At 45.6% G+C, this 27,476-nt stretch overlaps 1 protein-coding gene across 1 annotated transcript in view; it reads left to right on the forward strand.

The window, feature by feature from the left end:
• The window catches only part of LOC120838512 (astacin-like metalloprotease toxin 5), a 58,647-nt gene extending 38,567 nt beyond the window's left edge, over nucleotides 1-20,080 (forward strand). Inside the window, exons 5-6 of the mRNA XM_040208466.3 lie at nucleotides 2,528-2,703; nucleotides 18,685-20,080. Of these exons, the coding sequence (XP_040064400.1) occupies nucleotides 2,528-2,703; nucleotides 18,685-18,959 (451 nt within the window). The 3' untranslated portion in view covers nucleotides 18,960-20,080. The remainder of the gene's footprint in view (nucleotides 1-2,527; nucleotides 2,704-18,684) is intronic.
• The last annotated feature ends 7,396 nt before the right edge of the window (nucleotides 20,081-27,476 follow it).

Here is a 27,476-nt window from a genome sequence, read left to right on the forward strand (position 1 = left end):
TTCAAAGAGCACACTGAATTTTCGAAACGCCTCCGTGCGAGATAAAAACAATTGTTAAGGGGACTAGGGCGAACCTAATGAAGAGAAAATCTAGCACAACCCAGTGGAGGCCCACCTGGAACCTTCGTATGGGCAATTGAATGCTGGGCACTTTGTTAGGATAGGCTTCCGTCAAGATGCGGGGACCTCATTTGTTTTCCGTGACGATTGTAAAAAAAAATGTCAATAACGCCAAATGTTCTACAAAAAAATATGTCAAGAAAAAAGCAAAGAAGTAGGCCCACTTTGGATCGAACCTGGATCGGCTGCATGCGTATGAAGCGAACTTTGCTACGCTACAGCTTTGAACAACTCGTTTTGAAAATTCGTTTTATACGAGACCCGGAAAGGAGCACGACGTCGTGCACATAGCATTGTTCCGGTAGAAAGGACTTCTCTCCGATGTTTACTTTTTACACATCGGGAACGGTTTACCAAATATGCAAATTGTCGACTTACCCGTGGCGTGGATGTCTCTCGTCTCGTCGGACTTGGTTTTTTTGTATCTGGATTTTTCGTTCTCCCGGACGTTTGGCTGGCTGTTATACTCGGTGCTGAGTTTCTCCCAAGCTTTAAGTTTAGCCTCCTTCGAGTAGTTATTTGTCTTCTTGTTTTCAAGAACTCGCTCATGTTTCGTTACGAGCGCTTGGAGGAGCGCCTTCTCCTCCGCAGTATAAATAAAACGAGCCCCTGCCCGCTCTTCGGTATCGGCCATTTCCGAGTCGTTGCCGTTGGGGTCCTCCATGATTTGTCGTGCGAGGCGGCGAGGCGGCGAGGCGACGAAGCAGGGCTGCACGGTAGACAAAGGGCGGCGAAAGCAAGAAAAAACGAGACGAAATCGACAAACCGTGAGATAGACGACTGTCGACGAGAGAACGACAAGACGCAGCTAGCGAATGCGCTTGTTGCCAGACAAGGTAACGACTTTGTCCGTTTTGCCGCTCAAACACGTCTAAACTTTACGCTGCCTTAATAGAACTTCGTAGTTCACTAATTCGATGTTTGTATGGTACACGTTTTTAGATAACACGAACGAATATATTTACTTTTCACGTGAAAATGGTGTTTCGAATAAAACCTTTGGCTATAATCTCGCTCCCAGACGTCCTCAAGCTTGTTGGAGTGGAGAACGGAATCTCGAGTTCGAGTGAGCGCCGATTCGCGTCTGTGAATACGAATGGCACTTCGAGTGGAGTAGGGCGTCCATACTCCACTCGAGTCGAGTCGAGTTTGGAGTCGAGTAGGGGAATGTTTATGAATACGGCGGTAATTGTCCCTGTGTGGATCAGATTTCTAGGTTTAATCATATTCTGTGTTTTGGTCTACCGCAGTGATTGGCTCGGACGTGATCTGCAGTAAACTGAACTCGCCAGCTTTTTTTTAGAGACTGCTGAATGTTTTTCAAAAGAGAGGGAGAGGGGGGGGACGGAGAGAGAGATTCACGTCACGTTAAGAACGACGCAAATCATTGTCTATAAATAGGGCGTTATATACTATATATATCATAAAAACTTCAGCCTTTCCACTCCGGTGAAGAAGGAACACCAGTGAAGGTGCACATATATGGTGGGAATGAAGTAACGGCTGGCCGCCAGTCGGCAAGCTAGAGTGAAAAGGCTGGAAAGGTTGCCGCCATCTATGAGCGAAGGCGGCAGTTAGACAACTGGGAAGTCGGTTGTCTGCTTGCCGCCGTCGCTCATCGATGGCGGTAGCTGTCCAGAGTTTTGTATCATCATTTGTTTACTGGCGGACACGATCCTGGGGAAACTAGGCCGTAGCAGCTCCGCTGTAAAAAACTGCGAGGTCAAAAAGTTGCTTTCAACCATCTTAGTTCGTTACGTGAACTCGTTCCAAAACGTGAGAAGGAACGAGGAACATAGTTAAGTATGCGGGGAGTGTCTACAACGTACATCTACCTACGGTACATTTTACTTTGTTTTACCACACCTTGGTAAAGAGCGAATAAAGGGACTCTAGCCATGGCCTCTAGTCAGCGCACCCAGCCTCATCAGCCCCACTCACTGCGGCCGCCTTGAGCGCTCTCGTTTTCTCTCGCGAAAAGAGCCACTCGCCAAGCAGTTCTCGGCGGAGTGCGAACCAGAATCCAGCGGCCGTGGCCACAAAGCACCAGCTTATTCCGGACCTTAAACCCTCAAAAGTGTGTCACCGATGTCTCAAGATCTGCAGCTGCTACACCAACTGGTAGCTCTACGCGCAGTATTCAGAATGTGCCCGATGCCCCGATGATACTCGCGAGTGATTTTTTGGTATGGTTTCGCTTTGTCTCTTTTTTTCTGCTCAGTGCTTTAACCAGATGCTAGGGCCCCGTCAGGACATGATCTTGTCTCCTTTTGCCCTATCCCCTCAAATACTTTTTTCTTTGTCATAAAAAGAAAAAAAAAAAAAAAAAGTCCGATACAATAGAACATAATTTCGTTGAAACGAAGCAGCGGCGACTCTAACAAGTGTGCTTGCGTTCCGTCGACAGGTGCTACTCGGCCGTCGGGCGCATGGGCAATGCCCAGCCCTTATCCCTGGGCGACGGCTGCGTCTTCCGGGGCACCATCATTCACGAGCTGCTCCATGCCGTGGGCTTCTACCACGAGCACTCGCGCTCGGACAGGGACCAGTACATCAACGTCTTCCTCCAGAACGTCGATCCCCGTAAGGAAAGCCGTCCTCCATGGGTCCGGAACGCATCTTCGACTAGGGTGGCGCAACCAATACCGCCTAGTAGGCAAGGCGCGCATGATTTCATTGCTAGCGAATTCCCGACCCACCCGAAGTGGCTAACACGCCGAGGCTTGACGAGAACATCTGCAATAGATGGATGGATGGAGGCTAACGTCTGTACCCTTTATATCGGGCGGTAGCTTGCGCCACCTACCCTAGTTATACGTCGCAAATCGGCAGACGGATGCATGTTGCCGTCGCCCCAACCGCGCGCTACTTCTGAGACGCTGCACGACGCCCTGGCGGCAATGCGGATGCATGGGATGCGTCGCCGCGTGTAGAGTAATAATTTTTTTATTTTCAGAAAGGGGGAGGGGGGGGGGGGGGGATAGGCACAGGCCTTATCTTATAAAGACCTTTTCCTCGAGGGCGCCAACATCTTAAATATCGTCACTTGCAGTATATGGGCGAAAACACTGTTTTGCCGTAGCCCCGGCAAGAGAGTACATCTACACTCTGAAACAAGGGTGTCGTCTCACACCCTTCTGTCCCATATAATATAATGCACCCCAAAGGTTCAGTTCGATGTACAGCGCACTGACGTTGAACAGACGGCCCGAACTTTTGCGAGGGGCTTGATAACGGTGAGATTTACCTCATTAAAAGCTGAAGTACGTATCAAACTCTACAATAAAATAAGAAAACACTGAGGTTTTGCAGTAGGGCCAAAAACAAAACAAAACACGATTACTTTTTTTTAAATAAGTAAAATGGACGTTAGCTATTTTAATAAGTTGTACCACTCGGCTATCAAAACGCTCGTGAAAGTTGGTACCGTCGGTTCGACGTCAGCGCGCTGTACACCGAACTGAAGTTTAAGAGTGTCTTCTATGGGACAAAGGGTGTAAGAATACACCTTTTTTTTCTCTCCTGAAAGTGTAAGATACAAGCGCAGCCGTCACCCGTTCTCCTTTTGCTTCCCCTCTAGTTTACTGCGATAGCGATTCGTGGGCACTTGGCGAGTTTGGCGCCGCCGACCGCGCTCGACATCGACGCTGCCGGCCGCTTTCGGCACACACGCCAACATATTACACATTGACGTCAGGCTGCTGACGTCATGCCGCTCACGTCACGCCGCTGACGTCACGCTGCCGACGTCACGCCGCCGATGTCACGCCGCTGGACACTACTGTGGCGTCACTCCGCCCATCGCTGCACCCGTAAACTGGCGTCATCTGACATCATGTCGTTACATTCTTATGTTAAGTCGCGATGCACAGTGACGCCGCGCGAGTTAATGACGTCAGATGACACCATGAGTCACGTGATGTCATGGCGTCACGTGACATTTAGACGCCATGCGACAATGCGTCGTCACCCGACGCCATCGCGGCACGTAGAAACACAAACATGAAACAATGAAAACGATAAAAACAAAACGTTGTAGGTTCGCTAATTGTGACAGATAGATTCTCGGGTGATAAAACGAACGAGGCTAGGAGGATGTTGAGCCGGCGAAACCATGAGCGTGAAATTAGCTACACGCTTGAAACTTGAGTGCACGAGTTTGGAATTGTTCCTCGGTGACCAGGAGACGGCGTTGCTTTGCATCGCGTAAGACGTTCGGGCAGCCACACCAACGACGAAGAAATGTACATGCATACACGTGCAGCTTCGTCGTTCCCTGGATTTCAAACTTGGGAGCGCAAATTTAAAAGTGTTCTTCAATTACCAGAAGGCAGTCCTTGTTTCTATCTAGAAAAAATGTTTAACAGGTTCACGAAACGCTCTCTTTTTGATACCCTCTCATTGGTTCCAAAACACTATAGAACTTTCGTCCGGTGTGTTAGTCGGATTAATACGAAACGTCTATGCGGACTCTATGGTGCAAGCTCGCACCTTTACCATTCATTCGGTTCATCTGCTCCCAAATGACACCTTAGCGGCTGCGACGTCACACATCAGCTGTCGTAGAGTTTCACCTTAGGGGTAGCGTAAGTTTCTGCCAATCATATTTACTATTTGCAATTTTAAATCTTTTTATTATTTTTTCGTCACCCATATCGCATATATGCCTACCAGCTGGCTGTGTACGAGAGTAAACAAAAAAAGTCCTGCACTTCGTTTCAGTTCCAGACGCATCCGACGCTACGAGGTAATGATACCAATCAAGCCTTGGCTGCGTCCGGACTATAGTGGGTACCGAATCCAAACTTAAGATATACCTTTTCCGTTTTAGAAATAAGTTAAACATGATCAACTCTATCTGCTAATGACAATCGCACGCTTGCATTTCAAACGGATGGCGGTATTTATCTTTCTAAATGTTCTATTCTGGGGAGCGTTTCAAAATCAGCCACCGAAGACCGCGATGCGGCTTGCGATATCCTTCGCGCCCACCACTTCCCCGTGACGTCATCGGCCTCCCTAGGGCCTAGCGTACCGTAGTTATGAGCGTTGACACTTGGCGGTGTCAACGCGTTACCACCTCGCTTAGTCAGAGTGCCCAAGGGCTGTAACATATCACCGGGAGATTGCGGAGCCGGCGGAGTAGTGCGCGTTTATGACAACTCGTAATTTACACGTAGTGCACCGTCTGCTCCGCGACTTGGACGATATGACGACATCGGCCACGTCGGTTTCGGGCGCGAGCTCGCGGCTCTTTGAACGGGGCGACATCGTCGCGAGGCGGATATGGTACCTCTGTTGTTGCGCACGGGACGGTTTCTCGCAACCGTTATTAAAACGGTTGCGAGAAACCATTTTAATAAGAGCTTTGGGTTTACATGTAGCAACTCTTCATGGATGAAAATATGGTGCATCTGATGTTTCGATCTTGATCATGCCAAAAGATGTAAAAATCGAACGTGCCGCTGGAACTCTGTTTTTCCCGGACAGTATGTCACCGCTCGGACGGCAGGTTCCCGGCTCTTGGCGCCTGCCATACGGATTATGCCGATCGTTCCGCTAGTCTCGCCTTTCCGCCATGATTTTGGATGGCCATGATTGAAACATCACGTGCACCATATTTTCTCCGACGCAGTAGTACTCCGACGCACGTATTAATTTCGTATATCGCGACCACCGCCAGGGTATTATTTCCGGCTTCTGGTTGGCCACATTCGAATTTGTGAAGACGCCCTGGAACACGCCCAGCCCGCTTTTGGCCAATGGCGCCTCCTCATCTGCCTCCGGGGTGATTTCAGATAAGGTCGACCAAGGGTGGCTGGTCGGCATTCATAAATCAACTGATGTTTTTATGTGCTATCGCCTAGTGTCTGGTATAAACGAAATCGCCCTTAGGTTTTACCAGAAAAAAAAAATGGGGACAGGAAAATTTGTGAGGATTGAAAGGTGGACAGTTGGCAATAACGCGCACTGATGGGGGCACGTTTGAAATTGAATTACTAAAACAATGAAATTAGGAAAATTCTAATACTTTTTAGAAACAAACTATGAGCATAGCTTGCTTGTAATATATAGTAATATTATTTATTTAAATTATATTTCTTTTGCTAAAAATTGCTAAACCTGCCTGCCCGAACGACAAGTGGCGAAATTTGGAGGCCTGTATCTCTTGAAATAGTTTAATCACAAGTATATACTTTTCAGATACTATTATATTTATATATGCCTAATATATAAAATATATATTATGTCCCTGAGTGATACGATAGTCGTGTTACATTTAGGCGAACGTGGGGAAAAAATCAAATTACTAAAAATTCCGATGCCAATAAAAAAACAACACCGCCACCTTCGATTCTTCTTAAATTTGGGTACCTTGTTATACGCTATTTCGGCATTCATTTCTATTGAAAACATGTTGCATTATTGTATTTAGAAAGAAGATATAACTCCCCAAAGTAGGGTTCTTTTTCAAAGCCTACACTTAGCAGTGCCCTATACGAGAAGTGACTCTGAGCTCCAGTTTCAGAAAACTAACACGCATCTTTTATATATTTTTATTCAGATGAGGTCATTGAATAGTAGAACAGTCGGTCACACAGTAAAAGTGAGGAGAAACTACTGTGCACAAAGAGAAAAAAAAATACAGTTCGAGGGCGAGGGACGAAGGTAAAAGGTAACCGACATGACACAGCACTGTGTCCCGTTGGTTACCTTTTACTTTTTCCTCGTGCGCGCGCTTTCTGTTTGTTTTAGTTATGTTTAAAATGCAAGAACGGATGCCTCCTGCGCCGACTGGCAACAACTGCGCATGCGTTTTCTTGTCTCTTGGTGACGAGGAAAGTGGGCGGAAAGGCAGAAACGTTTGCAGACGGTCACCGCTTTCTTCACGTCTGATCGTAGCACGTTTTGCAATCGAGGTCCGTGAGTCACGTGATTGCGATCGAGCATTTGGAAAGACTGTGCAATCTAAGCACACACTGCCATGCTGTAGAATGTCCCGATCCTAGCGGCTGGTCGTAGAAATATTGGGGGGAAAAGGCGAGTGGACGTGAGAGTAGCTGCCGTCGCGGCGTCCCAACTAATGTCCGCTTATCTAGGCATATTTCCAGCTTCGTCCTTCCCCGAGCTTCGTCCATAGATTGCAGCAATTGGCTCTTTCAAGTGCTTAGCGGGAAAGTAGAAGGTCCAGGTTTCTTAGAGCGGGGGCATTAGAGAGCGCAGCTCTGAGGCGCCTGTTTCCGGCTAGAGTGGCGTTGGCGTCGCCGTCGGCGTAACCGCGCGTTGCATTATAGGACGTTTTCTATAATGACGTCACACGTGACATCACGAGTAGGGGAGGGGGAGACGAGGAGGGAGGAGGAGAAAGGGAAGAGGAGAAAAAAAAAGAGGAGGCAGATAGGAGGAGAAGGAGAGGGGGAGAGGAGGTGAGGTGGAGGAGGAGGGGAGATGCCTGTGCTACCCGTTGTGCAGGCAAGTGATATCACCATTCATACATCACAGAGAGGCTAGTATGAAAATTTGGTGTACTTGTTATCCAAGCGGTCATTTACATGGGTACGGGTCTGTGCTGTACCCACCGATCTCTGTGGCACGTCTGACGAAATTGGTAAATTGTGCGCCGCCAAGGCCGACAACTGCTTGCTTGTGGTAGCTCTGTATCTCTCGCCTACAACACTCACCAAATAATTCGTGCAAGTCAGAGAAGAACTTCATACCAGTCAAGCAGGAAAACATCCCATCGGCCCCGAGGGACGTGCACGCCCTGTTCTGCTGCGCGATTTCCGGGGAGCAGGTTCAAGACTAATGCTGAGGAAATCAAAAATGCCGAGCAGTCTTCGACAGAGCCCAGAGGAAGTAGGATGATTTGGAGAGAATCACGTGCTTCGTCTGTGTTGACCCTAACACTGTCTCGTTCTCCCGCCTTGTTTCTGCTGTCCTGTTTCCTGGCACCGGCAGATCATAGACAGCGTGAAGCTTCCACATCTGAGAACTATATTTTCTTTCTGCGGACAAGCGATGAGCGAGAATACCACAATACATGTATGTAAATATCTTTCTCAGATGATTTAGCACGGTATACCGCAAAATCGAAATACCTCAAGAGAGGAGGAGGGGGAGCACGCGAGGAGGAGGGGAGGCCAAAGTCAAATTTGGGGGTTTTACGTGCCAAACCAACGACGGGCATCTGGCACGCCCCAGCGGAGGACTGAGGGTTAATTTCGACCACCTGGGGATCTTTTGACGTGCAACCGAAAGCTCGGTTACACGGCGCCTTCTCCGCAATAAGCCTCCGTCAGATTGCGGGCACCTCGGTCGGGATTCGAACCCGCCACCTGGGGATCCGTAGGCCGGCGCTCTCGCCTCGGAGCCACCGAGGCGGCTGAGCAGGGGAGGAGGAGAAGGTATGATGAGGAGGAGGGTCATACCCTCCTCTCCGTACCCTCCCCTCCTTCTCCTCAAAAGCTGCGCTCTAATTCGGCGTTACAGGGAGTTGTAAATGTCTTTCACTTTTTACAATATTTTTTAATGTTTAAAAAAGTTTTTTTTTATTTTTGAGACGCAGTAAAATTAAGATATTCGGAAAGCGAGACAGTAGAGTTATTTACCGGCACGGCAAAAAGAAGATAATATTAACGCAGATGGTAGTGACAAAAATCGGCGAACTAGCTAGCTTTCTTTTGGGAGTGTATTGCTTTATCTCTTTCAAAGCATTCGGCATGACGACGGCAATTTTTTTTGCAACATGTCAGCAAGAACTGCATTATAATAGTGAGCAAGACACCTGTTCGCAAGTGTCTTCGTTTCAATTGAAACAGACAAAAGCAAAACATCTCATGTTCCGTCATACTCTCACGAAGGACAAATCTTGAGGCGGCAAATAACTCTGGAACTAAACGTTTAATGGGGAAAACTTCTGCCCAAAACAAAATAGAAGAAGGCTAGCGTCGTAGGCGTCGATGTCGTCGAAAGAGCAGGATTGAACGCTTGGGCGAGGCTGACTCCGCTCGCCATGCGGAGTCCCTTATGTACTTGCGTGGGTTTCTGGAACATTCGGCGTAAAACTTTTAGCACGTAGGACATTCAGAACTCTGAACAGACGGCAATGTTCTCGAACGTACGAGAATTCCAAGTTAATAGAATAAATAAAAGAACATTCCGCCGATTAGAACCGAACCCAGACCTTCCGCGCGACAGTCGAGCGCGGTAACCACTCGGCCACGCACGCTCGCTCGACGACGCGCGCGGCAATATCCAAGATGGCCTCTGACACAGCGAGCGTTCATCCAAATTGCCGCTGAGCTGCAGTGCGTCGCTGCCGCACCTCAGCAAAAAAGTTTTACAGAAGGCTGTTGAACAGTTTTCGAAACATTCGTGCAAAATACACGTAAAAAAAATATAAAACTGCGAGTTACCTTCTGCAGTACATCGAGACAACTAATCACAGCAAAGAATAGGCAACGAATCACAGCAAATGCCATAAAGTGCCGAAAACAATGTACAAAACCAAGTGAAAAACATGAAGCGCGCTCAAAGCACTTGTTTATTCACGATAAACAGAACAAAAAAAATGAAAAAACGTATAAAACAGGTTTCACAGGCCTGCCTAATCACCAGAATATCGATGCCAAGCTTGCTTGATATAATCACACTTATGGTTTTTGATGAGGCGATTGATGCATCTAGTATTGTTCCCGTTACCGAAAATAAGAAACGAAACAGCGTTAATCGTTAGATCATCAATAATTAACGCGTTATTGAGATTCGTTACCGTCCTGGAAAGGTAACATACATCGTTAGCGTCGGTAATTCGATTACTCCATGCACTGTTAAAACCGACGCTCCTAATGAATGTACCTAGAGCTCAGCAGTTCCGAAGCTGACGCTTGAAGATGTGCTTTCTGCAATTAATGAGCTCGCTCCGAAAACGTGAGCCGGGAGGACGGAATCCCTGCTGTTATTGTAAAGGGTTGTAATGATATGTTTGCCTTAGTGTTGCTCCATATCTTTGACATATCTCTAGAAGCAAATCTGTTTCCTCAAGGATGGAAGAATGCAGAAGTACCTATACATAAATTTGCTCGCACTGACTGCGTTAGTAACTACAGACAAATTTCTCCTCTTAGCTATCTTTCTAAGGTATTTGAAAAGGCAACGTAAAAGCATATTTATTTCACTTTTAAATCGTTTTTCTGTCTAAACCTGCAGGGTTTCTGTCAAGGGTGCTCACTGGAAACTCACTTTACCCAAGGTCACTTGCCATGGACAAGTTGACGCTATTTATTTCGATTGCACTACTGCTTTTGAGCTTGTAGATCATTAGTTGCTATTAAACCAATTGTCAGCATTGGGCATGAGTAGCTTGTTTCGCAGTTAGTCAATTTATCTTGGTGAAAGACCAACCAGAGTGCTTTATGACGGGTGTTTTTTTACCTCGTATGTTTTAAATGCTGGAGTGCCTCAGGGCTCTAATCTTGGGCCGCTGTTATTCAATATTTTTGTCAGTGATCCGGTAGACAGCGGGCAGCATTCAGAGGTGCTGCAGTTTGCAGATGATGTAAGAAGTATTGCGAAGTTCATGCAACTACTGACTACCAGATGATGCAAGACGATGTTTACGCAGTTCTAAATTGGTAGTGGAAAAATAATTTGATACTTAGTCCCAATAAGACCAAGGTTCTTTCCTATACTCGTCAAACCAGCTGCAATAAACACCCGTATGCCATGTTAGGTTCAGCTATCGCGAGGTCGGATACTATTCACAACCTGGGAGTGCTGCCTGATTTCCGCCCCTCGTTTACTAAGCACGTTGCGAAAATTGTGACTCTTATCAGTTGCTAAGTGTTATTTCCCGAATGGAGCGGAATTTTCGTACTCATGATACCATGATTAATCTATTACGCGCCCTTGTTTTGTCCAACCTGGAGTTTTGCTCAGTCATATATAGAACTGTGTCGAAATGAGGCAATCATGCATTTTAGGAAAAGAGCAGCGTCGTCTCGTACGTGTTGCTTATAAAAAAAGTTGGTTGGCAGGCGCATCTGTTTTGATTATGAATACCTATTTAACCTGATTGATTGGGTACCCTTGCACAAAAGAAGGTTAAAAGTTTTGTGTAAGATAGTAAACGCTGCGTTTTATTTCCCTTGTTTTTAAGTGCGATTTCTTTTTGTGTCCCTCAGAAGCGTATATGATTTTAATTTCTTTTCTGCCTACAGAAAGCTGGTGTCCTGTACCCAATTGCACACTTATAGCTTCTTCATAAAAAAATAGGAGTGATTTAGACCTGTTTTCACCCCTCATAACTTTTAAGCGGTCCTTGTTGGCCCCTTGACAAAGAGCCGTTCTTTGTTTTTTGTTTATAAAGTTTTGTTTACGGTATATACTTTTATTTTTCTAAAATTACGTTCTGCATGTTTGTCTGTTTGTTTGAATTTGTTCTTTCATTGATTGTAATATGCGCGCACTATTAAGGCCTGGAGTGGTTTGTGGTTACATTAAGCAGAATAAATTCAAATTCAAAGCGAATGAACTTTATTTTTTGCATTACTTTAGTTTCAGTAATATTTAGTAGCAAAGCCGCAGATGTAAACTTCGTCTTAGTTTTTGTTATTTTAAACTATAAACCAAGCAGCCTAATGAACCACTTTGTTGAGTGACGAAGTTTTGTTTTAGAGCGTACATGACATTTGCTAAACAAAAATAAAATTATTTCGGAGCATTCCATTTTTTTTTTGTCAAACAGACCATTTTCACTGATATTAAACAGCACACAAAAGTCGGCGGAAGAGTGATGTACCAACTAGCTCAAATTACCACTTTACTACAGACCATTTTCAAGCAACATTGATGATCGACGTTTCATGTTCTTTTTTTTTCCCAATCTCCCAAAGTAATCCTTGCACTATCCCCCGCCACCTGGTGATAGTCACAAAAAGACAGACGGGAATAAAAATTGGCGGGGAGCAAAACTCATATTTTTGTTTTCTAGGCTAGGTGGCGCAAGCTACCGCCCGTTATATAGGGCAGAGCCGTTAGCATCCATCTATTCGTGGCACGAAGCTTAGGGTTGGATCCGAGTCGTCACCAAACGCTGACGCAGCACTCGCGCCCAATAGGTACACAGTATACGTGCTCAAGCAATTGTGGATTTCGATAGTTGGCGGAGCGACTATTGGATGGCGTTCAAGTTTGAGAGGGACCTATTGCATTCTTAGGTTTGTCATTCGCGAGGGTTATTTTATTGTTCTTTTTAAGAAATAAAATTAGTTGGTAAATAAACCAAGTAAGATGTAAATACCCTAAGAATTTGGCGCTTCAAGCAGCTCTGCCGCAGAAACAGTCTCCCTCTTGCGGCAACCACGCAAACCTCAACGAAGGTGCGTGACTCCATTAAAAAAAGAAAGAAAAAAGATGAATGAAACCACCCGTAGAAGACCCTTCCTTATCGAGGCGGCCTTGTTTGCGCATCGCGCCAGAAGCAATCATAACAGTCTAATGACAAAGGAAGAGCTCTTCTAAGCGGGCAACGGGAGAACGTCTCCGATCCATTAATCATCCAAGAGGCGCGAATGTCAGGAAAGCTTTTAAAATGGGTCAACTCGAAGCGCGCGCTCACGGTGTTTCGTTCATGTGTTTCTTTTGGAATTGGTTTGTTTCGGAGCCAACCAAGATGGGCCAAACCAAACGAAACACTTGGACTTTTTTTTTTTTTATTGTGTGTTCTAGCCTGGGGGACTTTCCCTTTTCTCGGCTTCTCGACGGTTTTGAGGAAAACGCCCTCGACGCTCCAGACCAGATAATTACTTTATAAAGTCAGATTGAATGACGCCAGTTTATTTAGTGTGGTGGTGGTGTGTGGGGGTATGCCTACAGGGAGTAAACTAGTAAAGGTAATGACAGAGAAGCAACCGGTTTACAATATCTGCCGCAATTATATTGTACCCAATATATAAGTGTATGAAGGTCAAGCGGGTGCTTTCCTCAAAGCAAAACTGAAGCACTTAAAAAAAAATCTGAGATAGAGTCGATTTCTGTAGCTTTCTGTCCCGTGAATTTGATTGTCGCACTAAACTTGGGCAGAAGTAAACCTAAACCGCATTAATTTTGAAAAATACGTGCAGCGTTTGCCGCAGGGTATGCTGCGAGCGTCTCTGCCTCCTGCTATCTTTCTATAGCGCCGTGCCGTCATCGTCAACATCCCCGACCCAGCATAATGACGAGCAAGAATCATCTGACCATGCCGATGGCATCACTTTTTCTAGTCTCTCTTTTTGCACCGCAGCGGTTGGGGTTACATCAAAATTTGAATTGGTGATTACGACGATTCCATTAATAAGATCAAAATACAACTTAAGACATATAACTTTTAAGGTGCCTAATTTAAAATGTTTACTGATTTTTTGAATTCCAAGAACTAGTTTTGACAAGAAAAATGGAAGAGAGGAATCCAAACGAAGGCCATATGTTACTCATCTTGTACAAGGGCATTCAAGCTGCAGAGCCTCTTAATTTATTTATATATATATAAAAGAATATGAAACATAAAATAGAAACTTCCTCCCTTGTTCATATAATCACCGTGTATTTGTGTAGACATATTTGGCCACGTCGACGCCACATTGCATGGCCGCTGCGATGGCTTGTTTGGGACTCTGTCTATATAACCGGGCAGGGAGCAAGATAAATCACTTCAAAGGTGTTTTTGTGAAGAACATTTTGTAGAAGTGTCGGACAGTGAGCCGGAGCACTGTCGTGATGAGAGATAACAACTGCGACCATTTTCGTTAAAACAGTGGTGACGCAGGCGAGCCGGTGTAGATTTACCATTTTCTTAATCCACCTGAGACGAGAGCCATTTAAAGTGGAAGAGAAAGGAACAGAATGACAGATGAGTTAGTCTCGAACTCAGCTGACGCTTTTTTTTAATGAGGGAAAAAGTGGTGTTTCTATGACGACTCTTTTTAATGTAGCCGTCACTGTCGTGCCCTTCGGGATGCAGTGGGAGAGGATGACTCCTTCACTTTCCCAGAACGTGACCATCACCGTCTCCTCCGCTGTGGAGGTAGCGCGAAACAGCGGTGACGGGGAGGCAGTGCCCCCATTATTGTAACAGGCGTTTGGTTTCGTAACTAATAAAAACAAACCAAAACAATATGGGTCACAATTGCAGCGACCGTCACGCTGATTTTCGAAGAAATGCGTTAGGATTTCGAACAAGGGTTATAAATAATAAAGCATGGTGAATGCAGCCTGTCAGCACTTTTTCGCGGGGTGAACATTTCCGAAACCCCTCTTCTATCTGATGTAGGGTGATACCTGGCCCAATGCGGGTTAATGCTTCGCCGTCCCTCACTGCGCGGCACCGAAATTGACGAAGGGGCACGTCGCCGGCGATCTTCGGTTGCTTGGTGTTACGTCACGGCGTCGTTCCATATAACCATCCAATCCAGTGCGGCCTCCGTTGCTACGCGTCCTATCGCCTAGCCTCTCGTGTATGCACCCTGCCGCCATCTGTCGGCGCTTGCGGAAGGTGCTTCCTAGCCAGTTTCCACATCCAGTTGGCTGCGGCGTCCTCCCGTTGGCGACGTTCCGAACTTTATATCTGTGTTCTCCATACCAGTCCAATGTCAGCGCATGTACCATGGCACTAATGCTAACGAATTAAAAAAAAAAAAATTACACATACACAAACTTACATCTTCTAGTTTATCATGACAGTTGATAAAAGAAAACTTATGCTACTATAAAGTGCCTAATTCCTCACATCTGCAGAAGACAAATGATAGCACTCTGCTCTGCAAATGTTAAAGGGGCGGTGCAATGATTTTATGATTAAAAGAATTTGCATCTCGTCATTTTTACGTTGTTTATCGTGTCCCAGAGGATAGAGAAAACACTTCCTTCATTAAAAATGTCGCGATTCCGCTGCATAATCGCAAAGCAAAAGTCGAGCTTTTTGCCCCACCTGCAGCCCCAAGTGGCAGCCGAAGGAACTACGGCGGAAAGATTACGTGACCTCGCTCGGCTCTAAGCTGCAGCATAGCGCCCGCTAATGTACGCAGAGAGAGGGAGGGGAAGCGTACTCCGAGATAGCACACGGGAAGCTACACGGCACTCCGAATGACGTTACTAGGAGGGGGACCAGGTGTGACCCTGAAGACTGGGAGTGAGTTGAGGGGTGCCCGAAATGCCAATCTTTATCTTTTTTTTTTACGCAACAACTAGGACACGCAGGCGAAATCGGTTTTCTGTTCTTTACTTCAGAAGTGTCAGGGGGCAACTTCCAGAAATCTTTGACCGAAGTCCGAAAATCGTTGCACCGCCCCTTTAACTTGTTCTTTTTTAAGGTTTTATTCATGAATGTGGCCAGGTGGCGCCACAATTGTTCGACACTGTAACGATGTTGCTGTCCTCTGCACTCATTCCCGATTGAATTATACAGATTTTAAGATGTTGTTTAATGCTTTACCCAATCATAACCATGAGAGGAAAAAAATAAGGAAACCTTACATTTTGCGTTACTCTCGTATTTGCGGGAAAAAAAAAAAAAGAATGGTATGGTCACTGAAAATTCGCAGGTCAGTTAGCCATTTCATTCTGCGAGTGAGGTCAGCGTTCGGCGAGGACTCGGGGCCAATCACGCGCTTCGTGGCCAATCAATGGCGACCGCTAATGTTGCCTGGCGGACATTTGAAAAGGGTCTACTGTGCAGTCCCAACCCAGCCAACCACCAAGATGAGGTCGTGAATACGTTATTGGTTTACAAGAAGCTATTAATAACAAGCCGAATAAGAGCGCGATAATTGGTGGGGTGATTGTAACGGCGGCGTCGGAACAGAGAGAGAGAGAGGGAGAGGGGGGCGGGGGCGCCCCTGTTCTGACCATTACGTTACGTTCACACTTCTTGCTTTGGAAATAGCCACGCCATGCTGTCAGTGACCAAAGTAAGCAATCCGTAAGGCGGATTGCTTAGTCTGGCTAAAGGAACGCCTTAACAATCCGTAAGCAATCCGTAAGGCGGATTGCTTACTCTGGCTAAAGGACTAAAGGAACGCCTTAACGGTAAGGCGTTCCTTTGACATTTGAGGTAACTTAGGTCTGTAACGCGCGCCTTTTATGTCGAAGTAAAGAGTAACGTACTTCGCTACTTTTGCTTTTTCGGTAAGGCCTACGCCACTGATTCTAGCCTCCTAAAACTGTGAATGAATCACGGGAATGGGAGAGTGGGTAATGAAAATCTGTGCAAATAATTTCAAAGTCTTCTGAACGTTTTTAATTTGAAAGAGTGCGTAAATTCGCTTACCAGTGAAAACAATATTCTCGACTCGCTTTTTGTGAAATTTACTAAATACACATTGAGGATGTCGCAGAAATTTTTTGAAATAGGTGATTACGAAGCCATTGCTGATGAAGTATTGCCAACTGTAGGCGAATCGGTAATTCATGAAAATATATATATTAAAAGTAGACTACGATGCCATTAACTGAAGAGCGTGTTGGTAACAATGACTGGCAGCAGAAGAATAAAACAAACTCCGGAGTTTGTTTTATTCTTTTTGTTGCCAGTCATATGATGCCATGCTTTTGGATAAAACAATTTATCGAATGATTTCTTATGGCTAGATCCTGATGGTGGCTCTGTCATGATTCTTGAAAGCGGTGCATCTGTAACGTTATACTACACACCTATTATTTTCACCAAGAGACTGTCTGAACACGAGCTTTCTGGTATAACTTTAAGGTTGCACTTGTTTCTATTAAAAAAAAGGCGGTAACAACAATGTTGTGTGTAAGTATCGAACAATCTTATTGACCTCTATTATACGTAAAGTTATTCATTACTTTATTCGCATATGGATTCGAAAAAAAAAAGAGCTTAATTTTCTAAAAATAACGCCTAGTACAATACTAGGTTTTAGTTTTATTCCGACATTACGATTTTCTCAGAAACCGAAAAGAGGTGTATTGTATATTTATGAACCTTTATAAAGCTTGTGATCCAGCCAATAATTGTTTCTGAACACGGTAGAGCATATGTAGACGATTTGAATGTCTTATAACGTCGGTTGAAAACTAAGTGTGTGACGGAGAACAATGGGTCCTTTTGAACGGTCACTCTCTAAATACCGCGACTGTAGCATTTGGTATCCCGCACGTTTGGTAGTACTCTCGGAGTTTTTTTATGTATAAAAAAATATTTGTTTCAATATTTTTCGCTTTAAATTTTCACTTTTGATTTTATTAATTATGTATATGCATCTACATGCAAGCCTAATGCGTCGTTGCGTATAATGCTGGGGTACGCATTCACTATGAACGAGGGAGATTTTTTGAAAGTCGAATTATAGATGCATTGTATATCAAAGACGTGTGAGGTTTGAGAAATAGGACTCAATAAAGAAAATAACATGTTTATATTTAAAATTTTTTTTTACAAAGTTAGGGTCTATATCGTGGTTTTTACAACATAGGTATTTCTTTTAATGGCTTATTTTGGCATAGGCATATTAAATATATTCCTGTACCGAATAAGGTAAACCCCATGCTGTGCTTTTTTATTTAAATTTTCGGAATTGTTCAATAAAGGCGAGAAAGATTTAGTGCAATTCATTTGTCCGTTCAATTCTAAAACAAGCGTGCATAGAATAAAACCTTGGGACAAAATGATTTCAGAAAAAAAAAAAAAAGGTTAGTGCAAAGTCATTGCATTGAATTAGTTCTGAAAGCTTATGTTTAAATTATCTACATCGTTGTGCAAAACAAGAAAACCTGTGCCCGAAATTTGTAATTACTATCAGCCTGAAACTACACATATTTCGAAAGAAAATTATATTCGACGTCAATTCCATGCATCTGAAAAGGTAGATCACAAAAATGAAAAGCAGCAACTGTTAGTTTCTTGTGAATCGAAACGATTCACAACAAGAAAGATGTTCGAACAGCCGGGGTTTTTGAAATACACTTTTTGCAATAATGGCTTCAAGGGGCTGCAGGCCTTCTCCAATCAATGAATCAATAAATCATAAACTGTTAATGATCCGGGAGAGGGGACACATTTGCAGCTTGCCGGCTTATTGCTCTACTTCATTGATGTTTAAGAATATTCGGTGTCATAAATCGACATTTATTGGTATTTCCAACGCACGACAGTAGCTGTCTGCATAAATACAACTTTATATAAGATCAAAGCATTTAAGACAAAATCGCGAGGCGCATTGTATATTACATGGTGATACTATTTATAATTACTGAATTACAAGCGACTAATGCGACTGACGAAATATTTAAATCAAAGGAACGCCGACCACTTTCAGTGAGTAGTTTAGGAGTCAGCCTTAAGCCGGCGATCAGAAGCATCATGGAAAGGACAGCCTGCATGCATTCTCTTCCTTCATTGGCGGTCCTGTCACAACTGCCAGCAGACGTTTTCGGAGCAGGGCGTGTCCGTAGATACTTCTGTCTTCTTGTCTGCAGCAGGCAGCGTGTATTTCGTACGATCCATGAGCAGCGTGTCTGTAGCTTAGAAGCCTCTGATGACCCGTCCCCTCCTTCTCTGTGCAGGCAGCGTGTCGCAGTTCCAGCGGCTCGAGCCCTGGCAGAATCGGCTGATATCCCCCTTCGACTACGACTCCGTGATGCTGTACGGCTCCTCGGCATTTGCCAGGGGCCCCGGCCTCAGCACCATGCTGGCCAAGGACGGGGCGCGTTTGGCCGAGGTCTTCGACAAGAAGGACATGGACGCCAGTGACGCCAGGAGGGTCAATGTGCTCTACCACTGCAGCCTCAACGGACAGTCCAACACCAAAAATAAGAAGACGAGACCGAGCCTACCCTGATATTCGTGCGAAGCCTTCTTCCAAGTCCGTCCCTCAGGGGTTGCCGATTTACGCTGGTATACAAAGCGTTGTGACGGGCTGTTTGGATGCGTAAGGTACCAACAAGGGCTGGCCTCTTGTGCCTTCCTAAAAATAACAGCGAGCAATTTTAACCGTCGCAGCTTCCGGTCGACGAAATGGACTAGAAAAAGTTTTATGTAGTCGCTGACAAGGTGAGAACGGCAGGGATGAGCTAAAGTTGTCCCGCCTCTAGCGGTAGCTTTCTACTTTCCACAACGCTTCGGCGCACCTCGGGTGACGCGCTCGCGCATTCGAAGCACACTGGAAAGCATGAGGCACGCGCTGGAGGACGGGCGTTAAAAAAACACGCCCTTCCGTTCTCGCTCTGTCAGGAACTATAACACAACTCATACAGTTTGTTTGACTAACAGGTTGGAATGTTTACTCAGGCAAAATGTTGAACGGTCAAGACATGCTCAACGATTAGAAGGATCGATATGCTCTTTTGGCATCTCGGACTGCTCGGCGAATCTAAAACATTAGCTGTATTACGTTGCCTTTGGCATGATGCGGAAAACTATGGCTAGGTCCGAAAAGTGTTTTGGAAAGATAGTCCCGATGCGGAAGTTTGCTCGCTCTACTCTAAACCAATGTCCCGATACGTTAGCATAGCCGGACTATGTTCCACAATGCACACAAAGCCTCAACCACGAAGGAAGTGAGATTGGGCACAATGGACACGACGTCACAAGTGTAATGCGAAGATGTCATGATCACTATACTCATGGAAAAGTGGTCACGCCACATGACAGGGAAAAATATTGTATCAGCCCTTTTTCTCACGAAATGATTCCATCAATCAGTGTGTCGGTAGACGATACCCGATATGCGGAAAATCGTCCATCGCTCCGCTTCACAGGGGCATGTGATGAAAAATACATTTCCGCAGCTGTTCAATATTTTTACTCGTATATTATGCTGAATTCTCTTGCATCTTCGAATATGCTACGGTGTTTTCTTGTCCCTGATACCTTTCGTACCACAGTTCCAAAACTCGGCTATCTCTAACGTGAGACTTGGCAATTTTTTTTTGTCCAAATAAAGATCTGTTTTAAAATCCACTCCTGATTCACGAGCTCCTTTGTGGTGATTCTTAACTTGGTCAAAACGTTCAACAAGGAATCTACAGCTTGGTACGCTCCGACGTCACCCGATAGAACGTATTTAACATAAAACAGTAAAGCTGATGCCGGCCTTTACTCTGCTTCCTATAGTAACAGGCGCAAGAACGTTGTTCAACTCTTAGATAACAAGGTCACAGTGTACTATATATCGACCAATATGAGCTGGAGAAGACGGCGGCTTGGGCGAGTTGGTTATCCATGTCTCGAAATAACAGCGCAGGTGTGGAGTTATACACAAGCACAAGTCACAACTGGCCACAAAAACAATCGCACATAGTGACCTTCCTAGAGTTCCCCCCCCCCCCCCCTCCCCCGAAAAAAAAAAAAGAATCCTCAAAACAAAAGGGGTGGTTTTACGCAAATAAAGATGGCCACACTGATGCGCAACGCAGAACGGGAAACGACCCACGAGAACAATGCAGACTTCAGTGTCAAAAAATTAACAAATAGAAGAAAATGAGAAGTGGACACAGAAAGAAGACACTTTTTTTGCTTGTTGTATATTTAACCTTACTACGGCAAAACGTCGAGTTTTTGTTTGTTTGTCTTCTTGTCGTCACTGCGGCATGTATAGACCAATTCATTTAGCGCTCTCAGGGCGGCGCCATTTTGTTCGACCGCAGCGCCCTCTCCCTACATCCGGGAAGTTCAGCAGGTTCGGCGGGGTAAAACGAGAGAGAAGGCAGACGCCGGATTCCGCTAGCAGACGAGAAACCGGGAGATTGCCGCTCTCCGTCTTTGGGCTGTACCGGCGGGCTGTACCGAACATCGAACTCTCACTCGTGGGTGCCGTTGTGAAGTGGTTCGCGTTCTTACAATATTTATAACCACCCCAAAATCAGCATCTAGCGCTCTGTTCTTTTATTTGAAAATAAACTAGAGTATCGTTGTTCCGTTTCTTCAATTGCAGTCGAGTCAGCCGGCAGTATTACCCTCAACCACTGCGTGTATTGCGTCAGGAGAGCACGTTTTTATTTATTATTCCAGACTTCCACTCATTGTCGCTAAAGGCCTACATCAGTACAAGATTTGTATAGTAAACAAGCTACAGCATCCAGATTTACTTTTCGTCGGAAGACCTACCACTATTGAACGATTTTTCCATTTTTGTTTATTTGCACCCAGGTAACAGCGCTATTGGACCCGGTTAGACTTTTTACCGAGCTTAGCATTACACGATAACTTGCATATCAAAATCCGCGCATCTGCGCTTGAAATTTCCAAAATGACGGGATTTTAAGCCGAATTTGAACGCCAGCCGGATGTTAGGTACTCACGTGGCTCTCCTCTCATCCGTTGTCTGCCGCTCCACCTTTCAACTTCGACGGCCGCTTCTCGTGGCGATCTGCCAGGCTTTGTCTGTGTATAGGAGGCTATGGTTCCACCCACTAATCGTTCGAACAAGTGGTCAGCTTTCTGACCTCCACGCGCGCTCTCGTCTCGTCCTCCTTAGTTCCTTGGAGCCACCTAGAAGAAGAGGCATGCGCTCGACGTAATCGTTAAGTGACTCCCCGACTTGCCGTATCTCGCAAACACGCTGAAGCGAGACTGGAGACGCCGCAAAGCGGCAAACTCGTTGGTCTTGGGGTCCCCGCCTGCAGGCGATCGCTTTCGTCGCGAGACGTTGTAAGACGCGCCAGCGGCGATGGTGGAACGCGTCGTTCACTCGCGTGTTTAGCGTCCCATCTCGCCGGAACAGTCTCCCAGCATGGATTGCGCTCGCGCTCGCTGGAAAGCAGCTGCAGGTGGATAATGGCGGCGTACTGTGCGCGCTGCTCTCTACTGCATTAGGGTAGACCGCTGATCGGGAGCCTGACGGTGGCACCACCGGCGGCCATTGCTGGACACCAGGTATAATAGATAGACGCAAGTCTACGGGAGGAATGAATGAAAGAAACGTTTTGAAGCTTGTGCGAAGTATCTTGTGAAGAAACTTTTATCAGGGCTCACAGGAATACAGAATTTGCAGACTTCAGTAACTATTGAGAAGGTTACTAAATTATGTGAAAGCGTGCCAATCTCTATCGACGGATTTTAGCGAGGTTCCAATAGCCTCAAGCGATCTTTTCTCAAAAAATAATTACCTAACCTTTAAATAGAAACGATAAAAAAAAAAAAAAGACTAGCACAAGCAAGGAGGCATTTACACCGTGCAAGATGTATCAGAACACAGATGACACAGGATGTCGTGCTTACGCCGTTTCTCAGGCTCGGTAAAAAAATCCGCGAGCCCTCTGGCATGCTAGCACGACGGCGTGGCTCCCACGGGCTGCTCGTGAGGGAAGTTAGTGGAGGATGAAAAAGTATTTCACCCCCGAAAAATCTTTCTTGTAGTGACTATATACATATATATATATATATATATATAAACACCATGGGCTTGCAGAAAGGCTGGTTCAGACCTGTACAACGAGCGCGAAGCGTCCCTTGCAACCGGAGCGACCGGAACGACCGCTCTGCGCCGCGCGTACACACACATGCAACCGCTGCAACAAGCGCAGCGGATCGGCAGCACGGCGACCGCTTCTACGCCGCCGTCAGCTGTTTCAGCGGTGCCTCTAAAAAGGGAACGCACTGCCACTCAATTCCGTAACAGACAGACAGTTTTCTATAGCCTAAAGCTTTATTAATGTTTTTTTTTTCCATGATAGGCTTGCAGGATACAGTGGATTAAAAAAAGAAAAGAAAAAGATGGAGTACGCCGTCTTGGACGATCACGGCTCTAATACACGACTTTGCCGATAGTACAAATGTCGCCACATGCCTTTTCTACGATTATAAAAGACGATGTAATCTTATCAGCGATATAGCAACGTAGAAATATGATTTGGTAATCAGATAGACGTTCGTTGCGAGCGTTCAGGATTGCTATCACTAATCACTTTTCTCCGGTGATAAAAACGCGTGAAAATTTGCATCCTTTATACGGTACGCGCCAGTAATACCTTTTACTTGAGCACACGCATGAAATGCGCCAAATCAGAAATTTGGGCGATGTTCGAGGACACAGATGCTTAGAAAGCACCACTGTAGTCGAAGTAAACAAACACGACGGCACGGGCGTTTCTGCTGTTTTGAGAGTGCAACCTCGACTTCGCCGCACGATCTTCCCTTCTAATACGTGCTGGGTTATCATAGCGACACACAACGAAAATTCACAGTCAAGGCTAGCGCTTTTACGCGAAACGATGAGCTTTCACCCCGCCGTACCTGTCGACGATCACCCCCGACGCCATGTTTGCAGACAGAAGGAGCCGGCCCGCGACCGGCATGCAGCGCGCGCGACCCATCCTCCTCGACCTGTAATTGGTCTATCGTTGTGGTCGCTTCGGTTGTTTCCAACGCATCGGAAAAGTTGGGCTCGCTCCAACTCCTTGCGTCGTGAACTACACGTGCGTGCGTCCCTCCGTCGCTATGGCAACTGACCGTTGCAGACCCTTGCAACCGTCGTTTCGGTTGTTCCGGTCGTTCCAGTCGCTACGGACGCATGTGTGTGAACGGGCCTTTACGGCGGAGCACTGGGATTGTGATGCACCGCGATCAACAGAAAAATGGTAGCGATTTACGGGACAGAGACAACGTATTCACGGAAAAACGCCATCTGCTCAGATCGCATTTTTATGAAGAATCGCGTTCCCGGCCTCGGCATTCTCTGCGTTTTTACGCAGAAGGCGATGATTGGGTGTAGGTCTGTACTGCTGGAAAATGGACTCATGCTCATTGTTAATAAGAAGCACAGCTATTGCTCGAGCAAATATGGTATTGGCATTACAACACTAAACTTTCTCACCACTCCCAGAAAACTTTTCGAAGATTGGTCGTCCAAAAATATAACACAAATCAGTAAAAGATCATATTTTCACGTTTTTTCTTTAGGATTCAATGCACGCCAAGGAACGGTCACCGGCGGTGCCACTCGACCCCAGGAAAAATAAAGCCTCGATCCGTGATCCATCCTACTACAATAGACATCATGAGCGTGCGAGAGCGGATAGCCTTCTAGCACTCAGCGCACGCGAACCTGTAGCACCGCGCCGTCGAAGAAGCTAAACAGGTTGTATCATAGAGTTATATACCATATCATAAAATGTGGCCCCTACCATAGGCCGTAGAGGCTCGCTGGACCGTGAGAGCGTCTAGTGGCTGTTATGAAGTTGGTCTCGGCTTCCTCTTTAGGCGCTTCCGTTCACTATAATAACTATAGGAACATAGGCGGTTTCTCTCTAAATGGGCGGATAACTAATATTAGCGATTTCGTTCGTATTAGGTGGTTGCTTGAACCACCAAGTCGTCCCTGACTTACCAGAATCTTGAATTTAAGTCAGATTGTTAAGACGCAAGCGTAAATTTTTATTCCCAAAGAAGACGGGAAACCATGCACAATATGCAACATAAAATTACAACCCTTTCACTCAAAAAAAAAAAAAAAAAGAAGAAAGAAACGGAATTGAGTGATGCACAAATATTCAATGTGGCACCAAAGACAAGTAAAAAAAACTGTTTTAAAGGCAGTTGCAGAAATTTGTGACCCTTTTCACTATAAATGCCAGCAAAGGAGAAGCTACGAGAACAACCTCAACGCATTGAACGGGCCCGTAATGCACTTACACTCGTGAGCTAAAAAAAACATCTTTCAAGATGACAGGTCTGTGTTTGTTTCTAGTCAAAGTGGGTCTCTCCTTTGCTCAGTCGTAGCATCTGACTGGGAATCACTTGGACCCAAGTTATCCCCGTTGGGAGTACCCTTGTATTCGTGTTTTAAAATGGCTCTCATAGGACATTTATGCTTTATATAAATTTAACATATTTGCAACGATCGAGCGTTACAGCCGATCGTGATTGTTTTTCGTTGGTAACCGCGGTTATACGCATTATATGTCAAAAGTAACTCATTGCTTTGAATGGCCTAATTTCGACGCTTATGCCTTGTGTTATGACCTAAATTTTCGGGTTTGAGGCCATTTATCTTTTGGTGCGTACCTAGCTTGACCTCATTCCGGTGTCGCGTTCCAGGGCCGCGTGGCCTACGTCCTACAAACTGCCAACGTGCTCAACATGAGCGTGAGGGACAACATCTTATACGGAAAACCAGTGAACTACGAGGCCTATGACCGCGTGCTGGGGGTCCTGTCAACTGTGGGAGGACATCGGCACATTCGCCGCCGGAGACCTCACAGAAGTTGGAGAAAAAGTACGTGCTTGCCTTTCATTTTATGGAAGCGTCGTATCGTCAAAGCTTTGCAACTGAATTGAGTATATCTAATTTATACGGTCAATGTTTTTTTTTTTCATATCCGCATTATTTGGACGCAATACTATGTGGAATATTGAATCCGACCAACGCACCACTCCCCAAGTTTGTTTAGTGTCCGTTTAGACTTCTGCTTGGTTTACTAGAATCAGGATGAATGTCGGGCAGAGAGAAATCCCAAAGGCTGAACGAACTATTGTGCGTATTCTTTTCTTCTTTCGCGATTCCCTGTTGACTAGTGTTTCTTTGTAATTGCGGGAGATAAGTGAACTCCTCCTAAGTAACATAGCGGTAGTGCTGGCTCTTCTACGTTAATTAAGGGAGGACAGGGCGGGAACCTAGTGCCCCCAATGTCCCTCCCAAGAAATACAAGAAACCCCAGTAAAATTTCGGCCGTCTTTGTGGCCTGGTTGAGGTGCCACTCTTTTTAACTGAGATCCCGGCCAAAGACTAGTGTACAAAAATGATCGGCAGAGAACTGGAGATGACGCTTGGGACTTAGTCGGGCGTTAATAACTCCGTAGGATGTTTTGTTAGTGCACCCGTCGAGGCTGCAAGGTAACCCTTTTTTTTTTTCTGTCAAAAGGGCGAGACGCTGAGTGGCAGGCAGAGGCAGAGTATCAGCCTGGCGCGCGCTGCATACCACCAGGCAGACGTCTACCTGCTTGACGATCCTCTGAGCGCCCTGGACGCCGTCGTTGCAAAAAACGTCTTCGAGGAAGTCATCGGCAAAGATGGAATCCTCTGGGACAAGGTTTCATTCCCCTCAATGTGCTCGCTGCTGTCTGACTGCGCTCGCGATGCCTGTTTCCAGAGGACTATAAATTGTTTATGAAGAACCGAAATTCCTGGAAGGGGAACTACCTCGACTCCTGTTAATCTTCGACGCTCTTTGAGACCTGAGACATTAGCGTTCAGGCGTTACGAACCAATTTTTACTTTTATGCGTCGGTTTACGTTTCACTCATGCCTGATGAAATAAAGTCTATTGGTGTTAGGCGGCAGTTCACCGAGATCCGTCAATAGCATAGATTATGAAAAGAAATCGTGAGAGAGGAAAAGTTCAACAACGCGAGCGGCTCTAGTTCAGTCGCGTATATTGGACTACAAATTAAAAAAAATGATTCAAATGATGCATAAGAAACACCGGGCAATGAATTTTGAAAACGTGGCAAACCGGGAGATATAACAAAAGCTAAAACTAATACGTTGATATTTTATGCATCTACAGCGTAGATATAATGAATCCAACCAATTTGATATACAGGGTCTTTGTTTTCCATTCGAACAGACGTCTTAAACGATGGGGGGAGAGTCGAGTGCCATCTTCACCATTTACAATGACAGGCGGCCACTATTGGCAATGTGAGCGATCGAAAGCGTCGCTGTAGTCGACTTTTCACGATTGGCCGAATGCTAAATATGACGCCAGCAAAGGTTTTCTCATTGACAGAAATAAGAGGAATGTAAGACTTTCGATTTTGGCGGTGCTGGCAGTGTTGGTTTCAGAGCGCAATGATTTCAAGCTTCCATCAGGCTCATTACAAACACCATCGAACTTGTTCGCAAGGAAATGACGTCACGAGAGGTAACCATAGGAGGGCGCCACCAAAACATGTCGCCGCTAATAGTCGGTGCACGGCCCCTCGATCGCTCCGTCGAGCGACGGAGCGATCGAGGCACCGCGGTGACAAATCAAGAACGAAGTGGAAGCTCCTCCCACCTTTTTCCCCTTTGGTACAGCGAACGGTGGAGAGGAGGCGCCCTCCTCTTCACCATTCGCTCCGCTGAAGTGGAAAGGGTGGGAGGAGAGCTTCCCCTTCGTTCTCGACCTGTCACCGATTATATATGAAGGGATATGGTCACACTGCTTTGACTAATTAAATAAAAAGAATATTGGACTCGAGGTTTTGGATTAAGGGGTCATGTTAAAAGTGCTGTATTGACGGCAATTACTATTAGTGGCCCGACCAATTTAAATAATTTGTTAAAAGGTAATGATTTTTGACGTATTAACTGGTCGTCTTTGTTTTTCTTTTGGTCCAAATCAAAAATTCAAACTGGACCCGCAATGACGTTTGG

The sequence above is a fragment of the Ixodes scapularis genome, unplaced genomic scaffold, assembly GCF_016920785.2.
Source record: "Ixodes scapularis isolate PalLabHiFi unplaced genomic scaffold, ASM1692078v2 PGA_scaffold8__174_contigs__length_109621045, whole genome shotgun sequence".
NCBI lineage: Eukaryota > Metazoa > Arthropoda > Arachnida > Ixodida > Ixodidae > Ixodes > Ixodes scapularis.